Source organism: Alligator mississippiensis, chromosome 12 (genome assembly GCF_030867095.1).
Source record: "Alligator mississippiensis isolate rAllMis1 chromosome 12, rAllMis1, whole genome shotgun sequence".
Classification (NCBI taxonomy): Eukaryota; Metazoa; Chordata; order Crocodylia; family Alligatoridae; genus Alligator; species Alligator mississippiensis.
This window is the reverse complement of record NC_081835.1, coordinates 57,377,132-57,402,604: the sequence shown is the minus strand read 5'-3', so window position 1 is coordinate 57,402,604 and position 25,473 is coordinate 57,377,132. Positions and strand designations below refer to the sequence as shown.

At 51.6% G+C, this 25,473-nt stretch overlaps 1 protein-coding gene across 2 annotated transcripts in view; it reads right to left on the bottom strand.

The window, feature by feature from the left end:
• Positions 1–19,694, bottom strand: part of SH2D3C (SH2 domain containing 3C) — a 47,515-nt gene extending 27,821 nt beyond the window's left edge. The window contains exons 1-3 of one of the 2 annotated variants that reach the window (XM_019475844.2): positions 19,601–19,694; positions 13,274–13,961; positions 2,144–2,183 (exon numbers count right to left, since the gene is read on the bottom strand). In XM_019475844.2, the coding sequence (XP_019331389.1) occupies positions 2,144–2,183; positions 13,274–13,961; positions 19,601–19,640 (768 nt within the window). In that variant the 5' untranslated portion in view covers positions 19,641–19,694. Of the gene's footprint in view, positions 1–2,143; positions 2,184–11,252; positions 11,425–13,273; positions 13,962–19,600 lie in introns of those variants that run through there. The other variant, XM_019475845.2, reaches the window with a different exon arrangement.
• Positions 19,695–25,473: the final 5,779 nt, after the last annotated feature.

The following is a 25,473-nucleotide window of genomic DNA, read 5'->3' as shown; positions in this document are numbered from 1 at the left end:
AACAGCCCCGTTCAATGACACAACAAAAACAATTGACCTGAATGCCCGGGAAGATCAATCTGGATCTGAAGCTGGCCACTTAGGCAGATCATCAAGGGCACTGGATGCTAATGGCAAAGGCCTGTGACTGTTTACATCCATCTCTCTAGCATGCCCGTGTGTTGGTTAGTTAAATCATAACTCACAAATTAAGCCCATAGCTAAGTGTGTGGGTGCATGGAAAAATGTAATGAGGAGAAAACATTTCACAAGCAAGGTCAGCTCAAGTGAATTCCTTCCTCATTTCCTCTGCCTATGCCCCTGCCCTCTCAGGACAATGCTTGCATTAATTAAAGAGATACACACTGTGCTGACTGCAAAGGTTGGCAAACAGGAGAAGCAAATACAAGTCTACTGTCCCTCCTTCAAAGATGTGCTGCTTTCAGGTCTCCAGATTTCCATCCTATGGGCTGTTGGATGTTCCTGACTATTTCACTGCTATCCAGACAACCTGCCCTTCCTGTATTGCTATATGAGAGAGAGAGGTCTTTGCTAGACAGGAAGAGAGAGAGGTCCTCCTATAGTAAGGATTGAAACCCCCCACATTAAGTAAGGAGTGATAGCCCTAGAGCCTGGAGTTTGCCCCTTCAGGACATCTCCTACTACCAAAGAGCCCTCAGGGTAGCTGAGACTTGCCGCTTGATCTCTCTGTGGAGCCTGGCATCTAGTGCCAACTGCCGAGATTTTCAGGAATGCCTCCCAATTTTGTCCTGCTGCAGACACCCCTTGAAGAAGCCTGGCTCTTAGAGGGCAGGTGCTCAGCTCCCCAAGAGACAAATACTGTTGCAAACCTGTGGCTGCTGACTTTTGTAAGGTGAACATTTTCCCACTAGGAACTGAACTGGGAAGTCATCTGATTATTTCACATGGGTCACTAAGAGAGCAGATGGTAGCAACCTCCATTCGTGGCTGATCTGGGCTACGTTTGCACTGCACGTGTGGAAGTGGAAGACTGAACATCCCTCATGGCCAAGCTCCTGAGCCATCCATTCCCACCCCTGTCCCCTTCAAATAATCCTGCTGGCATTCCTCTGAGATGCATGCTCTTCCCCAAGGCTAGTCACTCACTAATGAATTTCTGTCAACGCATGAAGACTCCTAGGGAATGTTAACAGTTTGCTGGAGAATAAGCAGGATCTTTGTGAGAGATTTGTAGAGATTTACGTCAACGTTTCACGTGGCTGCTACTGAGTAGCTGAAGCTGCTTTTTCCACATTAAGGCTGAGGGATGAGGTGGCTCCAGCCCTAGCTCCACGTCACTAGCTGTGTTCCTTGATGCAGCAAACACCCCCTCCCACATCTGGACAACATGAAGCCAAGGCAGCTCTCACAATGACACTGCTTTTGCATAGGGAGGGGATTCCTCCCATGTACTGACCTCAAAGCCCTGCATGGCAGCAAACCTACCCCGCAGCCAAAGACTTGATGCAGCTCCTGACAGATGGAATAGGCTTTCCCACCCCCTGTACCAACTACTCGACCCAGATCTGGGCTTAGATCTGACTCTGAAGCTGGACCTCAAAATAGACAGAGGAGGCTCAATTTAGGGTAGGTAACAAAGTGAAATACAGGCTTTGATCCAAGTGTAATGGATCCCTTGCTTATAAAAAGGCCTTGTGCCAACCATACCTTTGGTGCAGTGCTAAACATCATTGTGCAGATGGAAGCCCTTTGAAGGGAAGAAGTGGGAAGCCCCCAGTGTAAGGGAGCTCCTTTAAGCAAGAAAGAGGGAGCAGTATAAAGAGGAAATGAGTTTCCCCAAGTCCTGAACACAGTCATGATATCAACAAGATGGCATTTGCTAGCTGGGATCCTTCCATCTCCCTCTGGTATTAATGCACCTACTGCAGCACAGGGAATAGAAACCATGACCAGCTTCTTAAATTTGTATGGGATTTCAATTGAACAGGAAGATACTCAAGGTTTTAAGGCTCTTTTGTGAGTAGGTTGCACATGCCCCTCTCAAGCCTGAGACAGTGCTGCTGAGTCTGATACATGGGAGCAGCTGATCTTCCCAAGCAATGCAGTGGTTATAAATGAGCCAACGCTTCCACTATCAGCACAGGGAGTAACCATGCACTGGAGAAAGTGGTTGGGTTCCTACCTTAACGTATTCACTGCTGGATTCTGGGCCATCCTGGTGCCTAGAGAAACCAAAAAGAACTGATGATTATGAAGAAGTGACAGCCATAAAACACAGTCAGTGTGACCCTGCGTGTGGTTTCCGGTTGTGCTCTGACAGGACATATTGTGCCTGGCTGCAGGGCTGGGAGACAATGTCCGCAGCTCTCCCTGAATTGGCATCAGGTCTCATCAGCATCGGCTGTGCTATCCAGCAACCTACAGTGCGTCTTGACTAATCCCAGGTCTTCCCTGTGGAATAGTTACTTATTGCAGAGGTCAGTCAAGGTGGAACTGGTGCACTCCATAGACAGGCAGCCTAGAGTGACTAGAAGGTGTGTATATATATATATATATTTACAAAACAGAACAATCTCCATAGACAGACAGGCTACTGTAATGGTGCATAACATATTTGTTTCCACAGTTCACTGTAAAACTGGGCGCAGGGGGAGAGAGAGAGAGAGAGAGAAAGCTGCAGTGTCGCCTGCCAGCTGTTCCCTGGAGGCCTGGCAGGAGGAGGGGTGTGCCCTGGACAACTGGAGGCTGGAGGACGATTTCCCAAGGGGGGGGACCAGCCTGACCTGGGCAGATGCAGGAGCTATTATGAAACAGCTGAGAGAACAAGTGTGCTTTAGAAAAGGTTCCCAGAGCTCCTTGCCCAGTGCATGAGCTCCTGGAATTAGACCTTAATATCCCTAATACGATTGAAGGAGATTGAGGACGTTCTCACGGGATTTTTCCTCAAATCGGCTTGGGGCCTGTCACGCGAGCCAGGCTAGGCTATGAGAGTTTGCTAGGCTCAGGTGGGAGGAGTGGGGGCATGGAGGGGGCAGTCTCTGGAGGTCAAAGCACCTAAACCAGAACTGTTGGCGGGGGAAGTTCTTGGGGCAGGTGGTATAAATGCTCCCAGACCCAGGAGGGCTGGTACTAAGGGGCAATCAGGCCTGGAGGCATTTCTGTTTACAGGGGGCTGGAAGTGGGGGTGGGTACAATGATCATAATCCCTGAAGTCCCCTCTTTACTAAAAAGGGGATGTTTGCTCCCAGTTTCCCGTTACTCAGACCTGAAATCCCATCCTCTTCTGGGAATGGGATGTTGCGGGGACACGTAGGATTGTGAAAGTGTTTCCTCAGCACCTTCCTGTCTTGCTCAGGCCCCATCTGCTTCCTCCAAGCCCTCCCAAACAGCAGGAGTATGGTGAGGGAGCAGCCCATGGCGGAAGGGGTGGGTCAGGAGGCCCAGAATAACTCGCAGAATCCCGGGTCAGGAACCAGACAGTGCCTCCACCCACCCTAGGAGGGCTGGCCAGGAAATGGCCCCCCTCCCTTTCTCTCCACACCTTTCCCTTCAAATATTCAGGTCCACAGGCTGAGCCTTGCATGTCTGTTGAGTGATGGGGTGCTGGGCAGGGGAGGGCTGTGGAAAAGGTGGGTAAGGGGAGCATGGGGATCCATCACCAGTTTAATTAAGGCCTCAGTTTAATTCTTAACCAAACTGCAGCACCTCCAGCAACCACTAAACCCTGCTGTGATCCTGGGCCAGAGCAGAAAAGCACCACCCCAGACATGAAGGCCACTTCTTGAGATCCCAACTGAGCCCTGAGCTACTGCATCTGCCTCTAGCTTGTTGGAATTGCCAGGGCCACAGCACAAGGCAACACAACTGCAGTCTGTGGGATGTGTGATTCAAAGGAATCCCTGGTGTCCCTGCTTGTCACAGTTTAACTTCACCCACAAAATGCAATCGCACACACAAGCTAACGAGCAAATCGAGGACAGCAATTAAAAATTCCAGAGCTCTGACTCAGTCCAGCCACTGGAAAGATCTGAGGTGTGCTAGGAGTCACTGTGGGAGATGGGAAGGTGGGATCTCCTGCTTACTTGTGGCTGCTCTATTAATGTAGGAGTTTGGGATATCATCCTTCTTGGTTAGAAGGTTTGAGAACTAACAGGCCTGTTTAGCTGCTCGTCTCAGCAGGGTGAGCGGGCAGAGCTTAAAAGGAAGGAACGCAACTGTGAAGGGCATATTCCATGCACAGCCCATGCGTGCTGCCCAATATGGCAGGATAATGAGATTAATCTGTCCTCCAACTAGTTTGGAGACGTGTCCAAATCCTTTCCTGCCTCCAAATCAAAGCTGCTCACTACACTGTGCTACTAGGCTGGGCTCAGGGGGTGGCCATTTTAATGTAACCTCCCACCCCCTCTACAATAGGTAGTAACTCTGCAGCAGCAGTGGGGAGGTGAGCCCTGCTCAGCCTGCCCCCAGGCTGTGCAGCTGGGAGCCAGGCTCAGATGTTTAATATTTAAACCAAGCAGTCCAGCTTTTAGACTCAAGGGTTCCCTTGTTATGACTGTCGCAGCAATGGCTCCATGTGCAAATCCCTTTATGGACCCTTGCACCAAGCTTCCTGACTTGCCTCTCCAGGGTTCATAGATGTTAGGGTCAGAAGGGACCTCAATAGATCATCGAGTTCGACCCCCTGCATAAGCAGGAAAGAGTGCTGGGTCTAGATGACCCCAGCTAGATGCTCATCTAACCTCCTCTTGAAGACCCCCAGGGTAGGGGAGAGCACCACCTCCCTTGGGAGCCCGTTCCAGACCTTGGCCACTCAAACTGTGAAGTTCTTCCTAATGTCCAATCTAAATCTGCTCTCTGCTAGCTTGTGGCCATTATTTCTTGTAACCCCCGGGGGCGCCTTGGTGAATAAAACCTCACCAATTCCCTTCTGTGCCCCCGTGATGAACTTATAGGCAGCCACAAGGTCGCCTCTCAACCTTCTCTAGCGGAGGCTGAAAAGATCCAGTTTCTCTAGTCTCTCCTCGTTTTCTCTAGTCTCTCCTCATCCAGGATGCTGGACTAGGTGCACAAATAGTGAGATGCACAGGTGTATACACCTGCCAGAGGCTGGGAAGGACAGGTGAGGAGTCTGTCCTGGCCCTTGCCTCTGTGGGTGGCTTTGGCTGTGTGTGAAAGGGACACAGGCACTGCAAGAGGCTAAGGGAGATTTCCAATATCCAGAGAGGCCAGAGTGGTGCAGGGGCCTGTACAGCCTCCCTGGGAAGGTCCCAACATGGGGCAGAGAAGGGGCTGGCACACAGGCTCAGGAGACTGAAAAGATTCTGGATTGCAATGCAGCTGTAAATGTGAGCATCCCCTGGGCCTATTGCTTTACATCCTAGAGCAGCCTGGAATCCAGGGTGGGCAGGGGCATCATAAAGCCACCTTTCCTCCCCTCCCTCTTTCAGGCTGTGCCCTTGGGCTGCATTCTCCAGGCTCAGTGCTTCTCATCCCTGTGCCACAAACTGACCTGAGCAATACACGTCCTGGCATCCTGACCTGCCAATACTTCACCTCAGGCATGTGAGCAGTGCCACTGATTTCCCTAGATTAGTCATATGCTTAAAACCTCTAAGAGTCTTGAAATCAATGGCAGTGCTTCCTTATAGGCCAGCGGCACATTCAGCTGTCAGGAGCAGACAAACAGGACACCTGGAGGTAGAGGGAGCAGGAAAGGACACAGATCTTTTCTATTCATTGCCCAGAACTTGCCCTTACTGACACTAGTATAAAGAAGTAGTTGGCTCAAGACCAGGGGATTTGGGCTGGTACAAAATGGGTGCACGTGGCAGGGCAGTCAGCCATTGGCTTCTAGGCTTTTGATGGTGCAGATTTTTCAAGACTTCCATTTTCAAAGCGCCGTAAGCAGGTTTGTGCTGCCCTCAGTGTCTGCTTTGACTTCCTGTTGGTTTTTGAAGAAGACTGACGGTCCGCGGTCTAGACAGAGGCAGCATTGGTGTAGCATGTCAGAGACGGGACATGCACACCATGGTCTCTCTGAGTTTGGTATGATCTGTATGCTAATCTCTTCCTCAACCCTGTCAGCCTAAAAATGCAGGTCTGTTCTGTATGTATGGGAACTAGAATGGTTTGGGGGCTCCCAAGGGCTACCAGAACATAAATAACAATGACTAGATAATCAGTGCTCCTTCATGGGAGGCAGCTGAGGATTGTGACCTTGATTTACAGCAGGGGAAACAGAGGCACAGGGTGGAAATGACTTGCTGGAGGCACTCAGTGAATCAATGGAAGAGCCAGGTGGACGGTGCCAGAACTCCTCCTCCCAGTTGTGCGGTCATGCACTGGACACCCTGCCTGACAGTGCTCGTGGGATAAGTGGAGGATCAGGCACTAGGCTACTCTGCAAGGGGGCAACAGATGTCATGTCAGGAATCATTGCAACCCATTTGAACCTGCTCTGGTGTCTGTGTCTGGGCTGGACGTGGAGTCTAATGGAGAACCTTGCCTTGCAGGGAGCAGCACCCACCTCATCTGTGTCATTAATGCCTACATCCAGATGGCCACAAAGTCTCTATTTCACTCAAGAAACTTCAGCGTGTGAAAAAGTGAGACTGGAACCTGGGAGACAGCCCAGCGGTGAGATCTCTCAGACCACAGAGGTACCTCTTATGGGTAGGTGATCCCATGATCACTAGTAGATGCACACTGGGGACAAATCCTGTACTGACCTCTGGGAGCTAAAATAGGCCTGACAGGTAGAACCCAATATCCATTGTCCTTAGAGGGTTTCCACTCACCCAGCAGCAGGGCCCTGGCATGGTGCCCAGTGATTAGTATCATCCACCAGATGGTTATGATGATGTAGAGCAAGTCTCTGCTGATTTCCCTGGGTAAATGGAGTGCGGGGGAGTAACTACCCATGAATAATGCCCCTGGAAGAAGAGCTGCTACAGCCATGGCTCCCAAACCAGAGGCTACCAGAGCAGGCTACCTCCTCGTAGTGGCAATTTTCCAGACAATGGTGGGGGCGAGGACTGACTTTTGCTGGTACTGTACAGAGTCTACAAATCCACTCGGGCTCTCCCCAGCACCAGCTGTGAGCTGGTGGATGTGTCCAAAGGTGCCTCTCTCTCACATATGTGTTTCACACAGCCAGAGAGTGACCTTGGGTCCTTGGGAATCTGTGAGAAAAGCCTAAGGGGGGAGGGGAGGCACCAGGCAGGAAATTGGGAGCATGAGAGCAGCTGGGAAGTGGAATTTAGGAGGGGCTTTTAAGCTCCTCCAGTGCTTAGCGAAGACATTGGGCTTATGGCTAATGAGCTGCCACATGCACATCCCAGCAGCCAGGGCCAATGAGCCCCAGCTTCCACTGCCGGCTGGGGAAAAATGAAACCACTATTAATAACCTCCCTCCTAAATGTAAGCAGATGTGGCGCTTGTGTGAGAGGCACCAGGATGCCGGCTGCAGCCGTATGCCGGGAGCCCTTATGACTGAATGGCCCAGAGGATTCTTGAATGAGCCTCGGCATTCTTGAAGCCAGTCAAAGTGCCTGGGAGAAATTCCAGCGCTCCCTCTGGAACGCGGCCCTGCCGCCTAGGAGCCCGCTTTGATTGGCTGGGAATGCTTCGGGGAGGCGGGGCAAGCTGCCTCCATGCCCTCCACAGCTGGTGTCAGGTTGGGCCAATGCATTTACTACATCTGGGTTCAGAAATGAGTCAGGAAGACCTCAAACACTTCTGGCTACAACTCCTTGCTTTCATCGCTCTCCTGGCCTGTGCTTGATGAACTCTGCTAACACAGCATTTCTCCTTCGTCCTGCAGTAGGGTCTCAGGCAATCAGTGTCTCAGTTGTGCTTATAGCCAGGTTGGGGATTTTGGATAGGTCATCCTAATTCTCTGTGCCTCGCTTTCTCCATCAATAAAGTGAGGATACCTGGCTCCTTTGAGCTCAGCTGATTGAAACCACTACCGAGGAGCCACTTTGCAAAAAACCTTGTTAAGAGAATAAGAGGCTTTTGCAGGTGCCTAGCCAATTGCTTGCTACCCCTTTCCTTTGAGGACAGTGCTCCCAGACTGCATCTATGATCTGCATGGTTCTTTAACAAGCCAAATCCATTTACAGTCACCTTGCTTTGGGCTGGTCAGCTCTTGGGCCTCAAGTCTCCACTTAGTCAACCAATCTCCACTTAGTCAACTGGTCACCGGCCAGCCAATTTCCCTTGTTCCATGTGTTTGTACCACAGTGGCTAATGTGCTCACCTGGTGGCTGGCTGCTTGTAAAGAAGCGCTCTCCCAAGGGGCATTCCTGCCTGGATCAATCTTTTTGACATTTCAGAATGACCCTGTCTAGCTGCTTGCAGTCCCCTTCGCCCTTGCACCAGAAGGGAGCAGAGCACCTCAGGGCCATGTGCAGCAACCAAGTGTTCACCCACGTATATCTATTCTATTCCCTACTGCTTGCTTCAACAAAAACATGGATTCACTGAAGTCACCTCCTCCATCTCTTTCCTGTATTTCCTCCCAGACCAAGTAGCTCAGGAAGCTGCACTTGCACTATTAGGAGTTTGCTGCATTGTAAGATCTCTGCTGGCAAGTGGCTGGACTTTATTTCCTGGCTTGGTCACATGACAGTGGGCATTGCTACCAAGATCAAAGTCCTTAGGTGCATGACGGTGCTCACTGGCACTGGTGCCTACTGTTATGGGACATGTCGCTGAGGAGGACTCTGTACCTTTAAGCAGGATTATCGATGTGGAAGGATGTGTGAAAATGCTCTTTATGCAAGATAATCTAGGAAGGGGAAATGCCATTTCTGTGCATAGCGGGGAAATGCTGGTCCAGGCAACTTTGGAAGGATAATCCCTCAGGGGGTCCCTGTCCCTGGTGTGAGATAGGGAGGAAGATTACTCAGGGATGATTCTCCAGATCAGCATCTTTCTTGCTGATGGGCATACAGTAAGGTGAGCTCTGTGACCCAGTGTGACTGTCAAAACCCACAGCTGTAGAACAAAGGCGGATCCTTAAATATGCCTGACAGTGACACTTAGGAAGCAGCGCCTCCAGGGCCTGTGCTAAGATTGGGATGTCACTGTCCCAGCTATAGACCTTTGCTAGATTCTGCCCAAAAACTTCATTCCATTTGGCACAGCTGCTTAGAGCAGCAACCTTCCTCTTCTGGGAACCCAGATCTAGATCCCAGACTGGGTCACAAGGTGCATGAAAAAGATGGTTGCAGCTTAGACTCTGATGGAGATTTGCCTGCGCCACAGAACTTGCATTACAATCTGGCACCATTTGTGCTCAGGAAAGCCCAGGACTGGAACAGCAGTGGATGCTCAAGGCAAAATGAAGGTACACTGGCACTGCAGAGAAGTGGAATAGCAGGAAGTGCTGGAGATCAATCTGAGGGGGAACTGGTAAATCTGGCAAGCAATCCAAAAGCTGGAATAGAAAGGGATGCTGCAGGCAAGGAAGAAATGGCATTGGCAGGGCAGTATGGATAGGTTATAAAGTATCTGCACTGTTTTAGGGAATAGCATGATTTCTGAGGCTACAGGAGGCTCTGACCAGTACATTCCATTATCGTCTGCAGCATGTAAGCATCCTGGGTTGCATCAAAGATGGAGCGTTCACCTTTCAAATGAACTTCTTGGCCTCCTTGCTATTGTCTGAGCACAATTTACTGCCCATTAGTGAGCATCAGACAGAGCAAAGGAAAGCCAGTCACCGCCAGTGTCCTTGGCCTCCTCCTAAGCTTAGATGAAGGGAGATTTTTCCAGACAGACAGGATGTGCCTCTGACAGCTGCAGGATGAGCGCAGGGTGGGGAGATCTCCCATGGCGGTGACCTAAGGAGCACTTTTTGTTCCCTTTTCGCCCAGCATCCAGAATCCAGTTGCCCTTGGGGTTGACCCCAGGTTTGTGCCCTTGCTGGATGCACAGATAATTCTGCTTTTTAAATGATGGGTAATGAGCAGGCCCCACCCACAGCCAGCTCAGGATGGAGGCAGGCACCCAGCTCCCCAGGGTCTCAACCAGTTTGCAGTAACTGGGAAGTTGGCTGTAATCAGTCAGGAAGCAGACACATCCCTGATTGTCCCATCAGTGCTTCATTCCCTCCCTGCTCCTCTTTGCTCAAGTCACCTCGGTGCCTCAGTTTTTTTTCAGCTACTGCCTCCCTTGCTCTTTCTCAGCAGTGAACGTTGGCAGTCTATTCCCTGCCTCTTTTGCTGTTGAATACATGAGCTGTTGCGGGCAGAAATTCCAGTAGGGCAAACAAAGTGAAACCAGAGGGCGTTCCAGCCAAAACCAGGGGCTCAAAATCATGCAGTCCCTCCTTGCTCGTAGCCTTTGGCCCCAGCTTCAAGGGGTTAGTGAATGAAGCCCCATGGTCACTGCTAACCTGGGTCTTCTTTTTTTTTTCACTTCCAAAGCCCAGGAGCTGCCCCATGGTAAAGGCAGCCGGCACTTCAGTTTTACCAGGTAGAAACGGAGGCAGGATTATCTCTCCACCCCATCTAGGGTTGGTCTTACCTAGTTTACTTCATGGTAAAAATCAGAGTGCTAGCTCTCCCCTGTGCTTCTGCTTCAGGATGGCTCCTCTGTTAGATACTCAGAGGTAAAATCCCACAGTATTCAGCAGTGAGGGCAAGGCCTGAGGGTGTGAGGGACTGTAGGATATTACACTCACACATGCCATGCACATTCCCAGGCTCCAGGGCTTTGGGCAGGGCAGAGAGAGCAGTGAAAGGAGCCTCCTGCTATCCCCCACCAGGGTTTGGCTAAAGAGTGACCTCATTCCTAGTCTATAGAAACCAAGCAAGTCCAACAAAGCCGACTGCACCCAGCTTCTGAGCGCCTTTCCTGCCCGCGGAGCCCCTGGCTCAGAGTCCCAGCGGTCTCAGCAACAGATGTATTTGTTCTTTCCATGAGCAAATCTCTTCCGCTGAGGGACGGGGAATGCATTCGCTAGGCAGATCCTGCGTCAGCTTTCCAGTGAGCCCCCAACCCTCCTTAGCATCCCTGCTAAGAGCCTTTCCCCTCTCAGGAGGGGAGTAGCTCTGTGCTGTAGTGAAAGTTAAAGACCTCTTCCCCACTCCTCCCTTTCAGGCTCTTTCCTCTCCTTCCTCCACTTGACTCTCTCTCTCTCATGCACAAAGAGGTCTTTCCCCCACAACCCACTCTGCTCTCCTCTGCAAAGCAAAATTAACTGTGGATCCCCCTGTACAAGCACGCTGCTCTGGTCTCACCAACTCCCCTTCAGCTGTGGAAGGCCTTGATATGCTTACCTGCCATGCCCCAGCGTGTAATACCTCCAGCCCACCTCTGTCATCTGTCCTGTCTGGCTGAGTTGTGAGCTCCGCACTTGCACACTGCACTTGGGGAGAAACTTTGTTTCTTGCTCTGAGCTGCGAGCGCTGAACTTCTGGAGGTTGAAGCCGGACGCAGAACCGCCTCCTCTGTGTCCCTGTCCCTCCTCCCAGCTGCCTCTGTCCCTCCCTTTCAGTGCCCAATAAGGCATGTAAAGCTGAGCAGAGGCCCAGCTCCCACAGCTGAGAGAAATTCCTCTTCATTAACATGCTCCTGGCATTGCAGCCCGCACTGAGCCTCCCATAACACAGACCGCCTGAGAAAACAAATGCCAGATCCCTGGGAAAATGCTGGTCCCGTGTGGGAAGGAGGCAGGGGGCCGGGGGCTGAGGTCACTGACATTGGTGGGAATCAGGAGTGACTCCGCTGAGGCCAACAGGGCCTCTCTTATGTCAAACGGGAATGTGAGGCCGGAACGGGGCCAGGCAGAAGGGGTGTAAGGAGCCAAGACTGGGGAGAAAAAACTTCCCCACTGGAGAAGAAAAGGCCTCTCCTTTAAGATTTTCAGCTCCTTGGTATGAATCAGTGCAGCGCCATTTGCTTCACACAAATGAGGCTGCTACGTCAGCTGAGGGCCTGGTTCTTTGTGCTCAGAAATTGCTGTGATGGAGAGTGGCATAACATCCTCTGCTTGGGCCCACAGCCCAGGCTTGTCTGAACAAGCAAAGTCCATTCCAGGAAGACACTGGACTTCCCAGGGACAAGCAGTGGGAGGAGCAAGGAAACCAGAGCAAGGAAACTGCATGCCTCTCACCTGCCCCTTCTTTTGCCTCCATCACCCCAGGAACTGGCAGCATATCGCACTGCCTCAGAGATGGGGAGACCAAAAGACAGCATGGGATTCATGGGCGTGCTGGCTAAAGGAATGGATCTGGCAGCACTGGGAGCTCCTGTTGCTACTGGGTTGCGTTGTAGTCTCCCCCTGTGCTCTGCCCCCCGCTTTGGCTTTAGGGAGTTGTAGGGGGAGCAGCCAGAGTCCCCTGCGATGGGTTGGCCTATTTTCTAGGGCAAAGGGTTCACATGCTTACAGACACACAGGCATGGAGGCTGTCATCTTTTTTAGGCTGTTGGTGGGGTGGGGGGGGGGGAACTCTGTGGGCAGGTGCTGAAAGTTGGGGCAAGCAGGGGGTTGCCATCCTTTACGGTTCTCAGAAACTTGCTGTCAAGTCACTCTCCTCACTCCCCCATCACCGCAAAAGCATGCTAGGGTCTCGTTAATGCAGCTGTAATCCCCACCATCCGCCTACGCAGCCCAGTTTGCCCCCATCTGCATTCCAGCTTGTGAGCTCCTGCGTGCACAGGCTTTCCCAGGCAGAGACTTCCTTCACGGATTTGACACGCACTGAAATCGGTTTGGGTAAGGCTGGAGCTGAGAGGCACCAGGGTGAAGGCAGCTCTCTCCTCTGGGAGCCACGGACATTTGGGGTCTGAACAGCAGCAGCAGGCCGCCTGTGCTGGATGTCCCAGCTGTTGAGCCTGAACTAGAGGCAGCGGCTGAGCTCTGAAAGGGACATTCCCATCCCAGGGGGAGGAGAGGGTGAAAGACTGTCGCACACTGGAGATGTTACACACCCATCTCACACCTGCTCTCGACACTCCAAAATTTGGGGAATTGCCTTTCTCAGCTGGATCAAGCCCATAACACTATGAGCTGAAATTAAACTGAGAACAAGATAACAGGAAGAACAGGCAAAGCCAGGCTGTCAGAGACATTTCCATCTGGACCAGAAGCAGGAAAGCCCAGAAATCCCACAGGAAAAGTGTTCTCAAATTTGAAAGGTTTCTCAAAAGCAACTGAATTTTCCAGACTTGTAGCCTGTGCTTAGTTCAGGACTTAGGGACTTCGCTGGCTAGAGGTCTGTAGGCCCAGCACCCTCCTAACTCAAGCCGTGATTCAGCAGCACTAGTTAGTTGGGGGCTATATCAGACCGGGTCTTACCTTTCCTGTGAGCTCTCAGGGGGGTCTGGCAGCAAACTCTCTTTCCCTTGATCTCCTCCATCTAGCTGAATGAGGTCTTCCAATGGCTCCTCTTTGGTAAGCTCTGTCCTGGGAGCTTGAACAGGGGCCTGTGCTGGACTGGCCACTTGTGTCTCTGCTGCGCACTCAGGGGCTGATTCAGGGAGGCTCCTTGAGGAGCTGGATTCTACTTTGGGTGTTGCCGTGATTGATCCCCTGGGGCTGGGGATGCTGTTTGACAGCAGAGTCTTTTCCCCGTTCTGCTCTGATTCTCCAGTTGTCGAGGGGGGGTCTGCTCCAGGGGCAGGGGCAACAGAAGATGCTGGGGACTCTGGGAGGGATGATGGGGATGTGCCACAGGCTTTGCCACCGAGGTTCCCTTTCTCTTGACAGTTTTTGGAGCTCTTAGCCCGTTTCCCTGCATGGCTCAACCGGGGCATTGTCCCCATATGGCTGTACATGTCGGATGACCTGACATAGGGGGTGGGGCTCTTGGGCATGGTGTTCAAGTCATCCTGAGTGCTGTCAAAGGGGTCCTCCAGGAAGCCATTGGGTTGCAGGAGACCCGGCCCCAGGGTCTCTTGTGCGCTGGGGGCGACAGACACTCGCCGGATGGTGAACACTCGATTGATGTTGCTCAGGCTCCCAAAACCTTTGAACTTGAAGAACTCTGGAAAAGATGAGAAAGCATCAGTCTGTGTTACTGCTGGGATGGGGAGAGCAGGGATGGGCATAGGAGACCCGGGCCATGGGACTCATCTGCATCCCAAACTGAGACTGTGATAAAAAGGACCTTTTGCATTGGTGTGACCTGGTGGTACTCTCCTGAACCTTGATTTGGGCCAGTGGGTTTGCGCCATTGTTGTAGGCTGGCGACAATGGCACTGACCTTTGTTAGGCTAATGGAGATATGGGTCTGGAAAGAGTCGGGTAGGAACTAGGGGTTGTTAGTATGATTCACTCCTGTGCAAAGCAAGTACAAGATGCTGCCAGGCACCTCCATTCACCCAATCCATGTTCACACACTGGCACAGAGGCAAAGGACAGCACAAGGAGCAGGGCTGTTGAAAATCAGTCCACACAGCATCAGCTAGGGGATGGGGTAGAATAGTAACTCTTCCCCCTCTTCTGTATATATCTGGCCAGAGAAGCAAACCCATAGCCCCAATGTCAAGGTGAAATGACAAAGCCAAAAAACATCACTATTTTGGGGGATCCACCATAACCAAGGTGTGAGTGCTTCCTGCTGGCTGGGCAGCAGCCTGCCAACCCCCCAGCACTTGTGCTATTTGCTTAAGGCCAGCCAAGTTGATGGGTTTCCTTAAGGAATCCAGGCAGTGGAGGAGCATCAGGCCAGTGAGGAGAGCAGCATCTGATACTGCTCCAGTGACCCAGCAAATCAGCACTTTGTGTCAGCCTTTGCCCACTGGTTGGCAAGGTTTTGCTCAGTAGCTACAGCCCCATTGGGGAGTTCTGGCCTCCTTTGGGGCATGTTCATCATGGCCCCAGGGGAGGCAAGTCTGACAGAAATGCTTAGGGAGTGTGAGGCCTGCTCTGCTCGGGCATGGTGCTGCTGAGAGGTGAGCTGCCTTAGGCGCCTCCTGAGACACTGGTTTAAAAAGAGGGAGACCCCAATAACAAGCTAACCTCTGCTTCTCCCTGCTCCTGTGTCCTGCTAAGCCCAGTGGCTTCAGACCAAGGTGGGACTTTGAGACCCAAACTCAGATGCACTCGTGAGGGCCAAGCAGTCCTCTAACCCCGCAGTCAGGCTCTGCCCTCTGGGTTCATGCCCAGGATGGGCAACAAGGTGGAAAGTGATTCTTTTCCTCTCCAACTAGCCACAGAAACGTAAACAGGGCCACCTGCCGCCCCTCTCCCAGCCCTCTCCCTGTCTCAGCAAAACACTGACAGCTGCAGAGGAAGAAGCTGCATTTGTCTGGCTGCTGAGAACAATTTATGACAAGTCTTTACACACACGTGTGCATGCACACACACACACACACACACACACACACACACACACACACACATCGTGCCATAGGCTTTGCTCCAAACTAAACAGGAGGAAACAAGACAAGAGAAATGACAGCAAAAAATAAATTTCAAACCCTTTAAACCTGCCCTTTTTAAGTAGGTGGTAAATGAGAGTGATCAAAAATAGTCTCCTGCATCTGCCTCTGGCTTTCATTTCTTTTCCGCTCAGTTGGGCTTTTTCAGGGAGGTGAGAATAGCCGGGGGTCCCAGCACTGCCCTGCGCGCTTGGGGTCATGTCTGGTCTCTGTGCAGTAGGTAATAACCAGCAGTTCTAAGAGTTGCTCATCTTTGAGTCGATGCACCTGGGTGAAAATGGAAAGAGCCAGATGCAGGGAGCAGGTGCATCCTCTGAAAAGAGCTCTGGACCATCTCCAGGCTTGCCCTATGTGTAACTGGTATGATCATGAGACTAGTATCCTCCTGGTATTTAAAAAAGCCAAAAAATCATGATTTCATTTCCATGTTGCAGCTCTTGCCTTATCCAGTACCTGGCAATGTGTAGCTGAGGGCAGGATTGGGCCCCTACCAACCATCTGACCTTCCTCTGACTTGCACATCGAGTCATCAGTTATGCCTATGCAAAGTGGGGGTCACACCCAGCTGCTGTGTCCTGGTAGCATTCATCCCTGCGTTGCAGACCAGCTACTCTGCACCGTAAGCAGTTCTTTCAGGCAGAACGTGACTCAGATCGGGAACAGCCTTGAGACAGGCTCAGCTTCCAAACAGAACAGCCCCAGATTGCTAGCTGCCTATGCAGCCAGCCAAACAGTGTATTGAGCTATCTGTCATGTCTGGTGACCCCCAATAATACAACCATCAGGAGTATATAGGGGTATGGCAGTAGGTGCTTATTGGCATGACATATGTATCTGCAGGGAAAGCCACAGAGCCGTGGCAGAGAACCAGGCAGCTCAGCGGGAGGAGGGCAGGGCTGCTCTTTGATGTGGGGTGTCCTGCATGCTGATCCCTGTGTCCTTTACAAGGTTCTGCTTTGTAGCTAAGGATGCTCCAAGCTAAATGTTGCAGCCAGTGCAGGATAGAAGCCAGAGGCTCGGGGCCCAAGTGGCTGCCTGCCTTGCTGAGCTAGAGTCAGATTAGGGGTGAAGCCCTTGGGCAGGCCCAAGACTGAGCAGGGATAGGGATCCCAACTCTTTGCCCCAGCACTGAGGGGCGTTCCAGGTGCTGCTCTGTGCTTGTCGCTACCATGGCTGGCACTCAGCTCCCAGGGCAGCATCTGCCCCACCAGGCTATGGAGAGAGGGAAACCAAGTGATGAAAGAATCCCAGGCCCCAGCCCTGGCCCTGGGGGGCAGGCCAGGATATCACATTGGGCAGGAACTGCCTCCTAGCCCTGCAGCCAGGCCCAGAACCCAAGACTCTCGCTTCTGAAAGGTATACTGCCCGCCCCAGAGCTGTCAAGACAGGTGCTGCCCAGTTTCTTCACCTCCTGGCCCCGTGGCTCTTTCTGGGCTACCAGGCTGTCACGTTGGTGGGGACCCTGAGCCAGGCAAGAGCCATTGGGGAGAGAGTCAGGATTGTGTGTGCCTACCTGTGAGCGTGTCTGTTACTGTGCAACATGAGTGTGTGTTTCAGCATGGATGTGAGACCACGCAGCTCTGTGCCTTTGTGAACACGTATATATCTGTGTCATCTCTGTGCCTCTCCTAACTAGCTCAGGGCACCGTCACACTGTGAGCTAGCACTTCGGCCCAGCTTTCCGCCAGCAGCACACACTGTGGGAAGTAGATAATCTACCCACTTCCTAAGCTGAGCAAGCAAGCAATGACTGCTCTCCATTGCTGGGCTCGTTTTACAGCTGCCACCACCTGCTATTGCTGACTGCAGAGTGCTAACCAAAGCCCTAGTTATAACTTAAACAGGATGGGCTTGTGTTTCTCACCTTGGCCCCTTCCCCCGCTTCTCCCCACTGAGATGGTGGTTCAGCGTGGGAGCTGAATCTCACAGCCCCCCAGCTTTGCCACAAACATTGGCAGTACACGACCTCACTGATTTACCTACCGCCTAAAGGCTTTTTTGCAGCTTGGTGACCACTTCCTGTGGCAGCTGCTTCTTTACATGCTGTTTAGGGAGCCAGTAACTGAGACTTAAGCTTGTAGTTTTGTTCTCAGGGTACCGCTTTGCTCTCTCATCATGCTACAACTTAGTTGGCGCAGGGATTCAGGCCAGGGCTAGATCGGGCAAGAGCGGTCCAGCTTGATGTGGGGATCACGGGGCGGAACTGTCTGCCTGGAAATTTTGTGCAGGACAGCAGGTGAAACGATCACAGCTGTCTCTTCTGGCCCCAAAGGCCCTATGTTTGTGACTGCTGCCTTGCAATGCAACCCTTTGCCCTTTCCCAGCCCTGTTTTCTGAGGTTCTCCAAGACATTTGCAAACACTTGCAAGTTAAAGCTTGCAAAACTTCTGCTGGGGAAATGAAGGTACAAGGAGGGGAAGTTATGAGCTTCAAGTCATATACTAAACCAGTAGCAGAACTAAAAGGGGAACCCAGGTGTCCTGCACTTTAATGACTACCTTGTACCATCCAGCCAGACCACCCATAATCATAACCATACTTGAAATAAGTGGCTGAAATATGTCTCAGTGGATCTATTTTATTGCTGTCTATTTGTATTCTGGTAGTGCCTGGAGGCCTTGACTAAGATAAGTTGTTCAAGAGGTTGCACAAACACAAAGGGCATGTCTTCACTGCAGAAACAGACTGCTTGTACTGCTGGTTAAAACAGCAGTGAAAACAAGGCAACTTGGATTTTAGCTTGGGTTAGCAGCTCAAGTCAAGCTCACAGAGGACCTTGGGCTGTCCTTGAGTGGCTGAGCTGGGCTGCTTTGTCTTCACTGTTATTTTATTTTTACCCAACCCAAGCTAAGAACATAGCTGAATGAGTTTTGTGATGAAGCCATGCCCGTGTGAAGATGGGCCCTGCCCTGCACAGGTTCCAGTCTGAACAGACAGACTGTAGAGCACTGGGAGAAGGGAAGATTGAAAATCAAATGTCTTTTTACTGTTGTTTGTGCCTTTGAAGCCCTTCCTTCATAGCCAAAACCTTTGCCAAAAAAATGCTACGCCCCAAAATGGCAAATGCTCAGAAATAAGAGATCAGAGATCTGGGTTCAGTTCTTGCTCTGCCCCAGCCAGCACTCTGTGACTCAGTTTCCCTCATCCCTAAATCAGGACTATTCTCTCTGGTTGTGAGGCTGGTTCATGTTTGTGAATCATGTGGTGATCCTGACATAGAAGACATCAGATAGGGATGATTATCTCAGCCACGGCACTGAGGGGTTTGGGAGTGGAAAAAACCTGCAAATTCAGATTCTAGCAGAGTGTTATGACAGGGAGGCTTGCTGGGAAGGAAGAGAAGGAGGGGGCAGAAAATGAAAGCGTGGTAGGGTAGCTGCCTTTCAGTGTGCTGGGGAAAGCCCCAGGTCTCTAGGAAAGAACAAAGTTACTCCCACAAGATGCTGCTGGTAAATTTCCTTTGCAATTGACTCTGAATGGCAAATGATCTCTACAAATGTGTAGAGTGACCACTGGCTCCAGCGTGATCTAGGGGAAAAACTCCCATTGCAATGAACACCAGGACTTTCCCTATAGCCCAGAAACACTATAGCCCTATAGCCTGAGTTAACACTATTAGAATCTGTGGTTGGGGACCCCATGCAGCCTCATCTCTTCTGCATAGTCCCTCCAAATGCAAGTCCACAAGTCCCCCTCAGCATCCAGGATCCAGTATGCCACCAGTCTCCATCAAGGTGCAGGATTAAGAGTGGGGACAGAGTCTCATGTGGCTCCGTTGAGCTCAAGGTGGCAGGGAAATGAGAAGGATGCCCACCTGCATTTCTACCTCAGTGCCCAATTTCATACTGGCTGGAGAAAACTGTTCCTAGCAAGACAGCTTGGTTTCAAGAGCGGCCAACAGACAGGACTGTTTTATACGGTGGCACCTGCAAAGCGCGTCAGAAACTCCAGTCGGCCCGATCACACCAACCCACCCCATCCAAAGCAGGAGAGCCGACAGCTACACTAAATCTCTTGGCTCTGCTACCCCAGTTGCTACATAGGCAGTGTGTTTCCTCCGCAAGTGCCACTCACTAGCAGCCCATGAAGATAGCACACAGACCCCCATGGTGTGGAGACCCACTACATGACCTACACCCAGGCAACTTTCCCCTGCTTGCTTCTGCACTATGCTTGGCCTTCAGGCTAATCAAGGAGCACCCACATGACAGTCCCCAGCACACACCCCACAGCTACTTACTGAATTTTTTGAAGCCCCCTTTCTTCTGGCTCTCTGCCATGTTCGGCTGCTGATGGAGCCACTGAAACAAAAAAGGGTGTAAGTTTATAATCTGTCTCTAAGCCCTCCCCTCTCTGCTCCTCCCTTCCTCTTCCCCCCTGCCCTCCTCCTCATTCACTCTACACTTCCTCTATCTTTGAAAGTCTCCCGCACCCACCCGCTGCTCCCTCCTCTTGCTTCCACCACAAGGGTCCCCTGTTGCTGGCATGAGCACCCCTGGCTGGTGCTACGGTTAGCCACCGTGACCTGTTAGTAGCATCCTGGGACTGCATCCAGCTCAGAGCTCCGTCCTGCTGGATGCTGTGCAAACACATAGGACAACCTGGACCCCGCTCCAAAAAGATCAGTCTCAGGTTAATATCTGCTCTCGCATTGGCCAAGAATCAAACCTGGGGGAAGGGGAAGAGGAAGATGTTATCAGTGAACCTCCAATGACTTTTAGCTTCTCCCTCTCCACCCAAGGCCATGAGGAACCGGCAGGCTGGGTGATTGTCTGCATCACCGAGAAACCTGCAGGCTGGGTGTAGGGCTAATCCAGAATGAAAGACATGCTCATTCTGGAGTAAGAATGTCCACATAGGAGCTTATACTGCTATAGCTATAGCAGTGTAACAGTCATCCTTCCTGCTCCTCCACTGGCCCAGTGTAGGGCAGAAATTAGTCTCTTCAACTCCTTTCCTTCCTAAAGGGGATCCTCATCCTTATCTCTGACCAGTGGGTTTTTTACCAGGCCAAGGCATTAGCAGCTACATCAAGGGCCAGCAGGTGGAATCTGATTCAACTCTACTGGAGTATGACACTGGCACAAGTGGAAAAATCTGCCCTGGGTAAGACAGGCTGTTTGTGCTTGAGTTCACATTGTCAACTTAGACGTTGTATGTCTGAGCAAGGGATGAAACCATTGGCTTCCGTCATTGTGGCTGGAATTGCAAAACAAGAATGAGGGAGTAAGAACGATTGCACATTTTTATTGTGCTGCCTCACTGGTCACTAAGCTCTTCAGCAAACCATCCTTGCTGATTTTGCCACACAAACAATGGGTCAATGCCGGGCCCTTTATGGAGTTACTCTGATTGCAGTGGATTTTATTGGGATGTGAGTACAGCACAGAAATGCAGCCACCTCTGTGACAGCTGCTTCAACTCCACAATGGCGTTTGAGTAGAAGGGACAAAGAATCCTGAAGGATGGAAGCAGACAATAGTGGCAGCAGGTGCATTATTAAGATGAAATTTAGACAGAGCTTTCTCTAATAATGGCTGCACTGCTGTCACATGGCAGCTTTCATCCAAAATCTCCAAGTACCTCATAGAGCTTGAGGAATTGTACAGAGGGAGAGCTGATGAAGCAGGAGTCCAAAGGCTTTGCTAAATAGCACGTGGAAATTCAGTGCCCAGGTTTGGGGGGGGGCATGAATCCTGTCCTGACCACCAGAAAACAACACCTTCCTCTTGTGTGGACAAACTTCTAGAACTGCCCTTCCTCACTGTAGTGCAGTGACACACTTTCTATTCCCACGCACAGTGTAAGCTGGAACCATGCCCTCACCTGTGCCCTTGAGATAGGTGTGGTGTGTGCAACACCCCTAAAAGGTATAAGGAGTTATTCAGCAGAAACTGTATCACCTTAGCAAACAGTTGGAGGTTTTTTTGCAAAAATATTTATTTCTATGTATATAAATATAGATATATAACTCTACCTACAACACTCTGCCAAGTGGCCCTTGTGGTTCACTTGGCAGCTCAAAGCCCACTAAAAACCCATTACACAGTTCGCACCATGCAACTGCACACACCTATCCCTATACCCGTACCCCCACCCATTGGCCTCCTCAGAAGGGCTAATCCTGAAAAAGTCTATAAAGGAGAGGATTCACGGGAGTGCTTTAGCTGTGATCTCTGAAGGGTCAAACACTGGCTGCTGCTAGAGGTGTGTTGCCAGAAGGACACTGCAAGGCCTGGCAAGATAAGGCCAATCCTACGTGCTACTGCTGAGAGTGAGGAACAGAGAAGAGCACACACAGAGTAACAGGCACTCCCATGGATGAGCATTTAGTCCTTCTAACTAAAGCAGGCAGAGAGTCTGGTGCCTTAATCTCAGTGGAGTGCCACAGTCTGAGTAGATGTGAAATACTTCACATAGTCTGGGGCTCAGGGGAGCCTGTTTCATGGCTGGCTCCCAGAGCACCTGCATAGAGTCAGTTTGGCTCCAAGAGGATTAAAAGCAGCACACAAGGGGCCGGTTCAGCAGCCATCAGGCACAGAGCTGCATGGGAGGCAGAGAGGGTGGCTGGTTCCAGAGGCATCACCAGGACAGCTCTGTGATCTGAGGGAGCACTCTGCAACATCCCAGAGGTCCTGATGAGATGGAAGCGCCTGTTTCTTTCCCCACCATGGCTAGATCTCTCAGGCTTAGCCGGACAGCTTAAAGGATACCTGACTAGAGGGCAGCAGCCAATTTGGGAATGCTGCCTGGAAATGCAGCATGGCATCCGGCACCCCTCACCCAGAATGAGCGGGAGGCCCTGGAGATGCAAGCTGGACAGGGAGGACCCCAGTGGGTGAAAGGGAGACCTATTGACTGTGAATAGTGGAAAGGCCAAGGGGGTGAAATTAGGCTCCTGCTCTCTGTAAACCCAGCCTGGGTTGGTGCAGATCAGAGCCATGCTCGAGGCCAGAGCCATTCTGGTCCTAGGAAATGGTGTTGGTTGGGAGGGACTTGTACACAGGGTATGATGGAAATGTAGTGGTGCAAGCTCCTGCAGACCCAGCTGTCCCAGGGGACAGACCAGGTGGGGGTCAGTGCCTCGATTAGAGATTGGGAACCCCCAGCAGCCTTCCTTTGGTACTGATGTCCACCACTTCCATGCCTTCCATGCCAAAGGTGTGTTCCTGAAGGCTGGGACCAGTTGATGCCCATGGACAGTGGTGGTGAGAAGAGAGGACTGAGATGGTGAAAGGGGGGCAGCATGGCACGGGCAGGGGAGAAGGCTGGTGTGGTTTGCAGAAAGGCTGTGCCTGGACCTTGAAGAGGCACTGTCCTGAGTTGGTTGGGACCGGCTGTGCTGTGCAGAGGCTCCGTTTTGCAGGGCCCCGCAGCTGGGACTCAGATGCTTGCTGGGGCAGGCGGCTGCTGGGTTGGGTTCTTTGGCTCTGAGTGATTGCTGAACAGCACAGGGCCTGGAGTGTGGGGAGGACCTCGTATGGACTTGGTATGGGGCATGGGAAGAAAAGGGGCCTGGTGTGGGGCAGCTCCTCAATCTGCCCCAGACCCTGAACTCCCTCCAGAGGGAGCGGAAGGCCATGGCTGTTCCCTTTCCCTGCCGGTTTGCTGGGAAGGCCACTTGCAGTCTCCTTGCTTGTCAGGCGATGCCCAACACATGCACAGTTGCAGAGGAGCAGCTGGGCTGGCACAGCTTGAAAAGGCTTGTAACACGATTAGCATTTCCCATGCTGTGTCAGAACCTGGCAGGGCCAGGAGGAAAACCTCAGGGTGAGCGCCGGGGAATGTGTTACTGAGGGGTGAGGGCAAACTAGGGACCAGAGCACAGGAGCTGGAGCAGGGCCTGTACAATATCATTCAGGCTTAGTAAGAAGCTCTTGCTGGTCAGACAGAGGCTCATTCCTCATTAGAGACAGTCTGTGCTTTGGTGTTTGTCCCTGTACATCCCTGATCCCTTTGTAAAGCACTTTGGGATGTGTGGTGTTTGCAGCCCCTGGAATCCTGTCTGGTTCTTTTACTGGACACATATTGTCTCGTCCTGCCCGTCTGCCAGCTCTGCTGGGTTCAATTTACCTTGTAAACAGGAAAAGGGCTTTGCATTTCCATAACACCTTTGGTCTGTGGATGATTGATAAGCAGGAATTCATTCTACCATGCTTTTGTTGAGGCAGCAAATAAGTGCCAATGCCAAGGCACAGAAAGGCTTGGTGACTTACCCAAGGTCCTACAGGGAATCTATAGCAGAATTGGGACTTGTATCCAGACCTCCTGAATCCCAAACCTATGCTTTCAGGAGAAAACCCTCCATTCTGCTTTCTGGGTACACAGTGCCGGTGACTTGATACAATAGTCACCGGCACTATAATAGATACAATAGTCGTGGTATGTTCTGGGCTTTCAAACATATTAATGTTTCTAGGACTCAGGGGCAGCGCTATGTGTATGTCACTGCTATGGGGTGCATTAATCAAGTGAGGGGAGTAAATGAGGAGCGGATGCACTGCAGGGACCTTTCCCATGTATGAGAACGATTGATGGCATCTTTCCCTTCAGCCTCCAAATCTAAACAGCTGCCAAAAGCTACAGAAAAATTAATGGAAGGTTATTTGCCTGCATATCACTCAGAGCTGAAGGCAAGATTGAATTTTGATGGATGATATCCCCATTTGTCAACAAGCTTTTTCCCCCCACTGTTATTGACTCACATGCTTGCTCTGGATTCAGGGGCCTTGCGTTACCTGCCCAGAGTGAAGCAAGCCGTGGAAGGCCAGAGAACCGGGGGGTGCGATTGCTTTGTCATAGTTCACATCAGCCTCGTGAGCGGATGTCTGCATCTCCTGCTGGGATGGTGCGGAGGCAGCAGGGTGGTGCTCTGATTGGGGGTCCTGAGAGCTACATCTTGGTTCACGCTTGTCTGGGTGGCTGTAGGACCCATGTGGTTCTGCAGTACAAGCTGGTGGCAGGGAGGTCACAGAGCTTCAACCTGCACTGCTTGTGCCTGACCGTACCTGCTGTCTGGTTAAGCAGACAACTGCAGAGCCACGGCCCTGGCAGTCCGCCACTTCCCTGAGCTCTGCATCGGCACAAGGGTTGTTACACTGAGCTCTCTGTTTCTGGAAGCAAATTTGAGAGCGTTGCCTCCGCCCCTAGTGCCTCTGCTCATTGTCTGCTCCTGTTTACTGTGTCGCTTCCTGCCAAACTCCCCAGGGGCCATAGAAGAAATCCAGTCCCCGGCCCCTGACATGGGGAAATGATACAACAGGATGGAGCAAAGCAGCTCTGGCGACAAGCGCTTGCCCCTGCATAACAATGAACTCTCTTGGAGCTGACTGAATTTGGTGATATGGGCCCCAACAAGCTGCCCAGAGACCTGCGAGGTGGTGATTCACCGGCACAGTGAGGGTGTGGGCAGCAGCTAGAGCATGACTGTCAGGGGAGCTGCACACTGTGCTCCCTCCCCTTGGACAGTCGCTCATAAACACACACTTTATCAGCTGGCTGTGCTCAGAGGAGCTACTTGTTGTTCTGCATGCACACAGCTCTTTGTCTCCGCAGAGATAGGTGAAGCCCCTGACATCACAAGGACCACCAAGCCAGACAGTCGGCCTTCACGACAATGGGTCAGCAGCTACCTGTGTCCTTCACGGTACCCTCTCCAAGGCACGCACGCACTCTCTGTCATAAGTAGATTCCTTCCCAGCACAGCTGAGCGTGTTTTATCTGCAGGCTTCCAAACACGAGACAGATAGAAAATGTTGTCTTCTCTAGTTTACTTGGAGCGAAAGGGGAACACCAGTAAACATCAGGCACAAAGGTTTCCAGCAAAGGCCATGATGGAAAATTTTCCTCTAAGCGACTTGCCTGAGTCTCTGACCAGCCCCAGGGCAGAGGCAGGATAGAACAGGAGTGCAGACACCCAGTCCCCCTGCTCTTGCTAGAAGGCAACTCTTCCTAGATAAGGCCTTGTCCACACTAGAAATGCTCTGATTGTGTAGCTGAATAGGCCTGCTCTCCTGTTCCAGCAGTTCTCTGAATGAAATAAGCTGTACCAGTTGGATATCGGCATCGGGATTATCCAGAAGCAACATTACTACAGTGGCAGAAGCTTCTGAG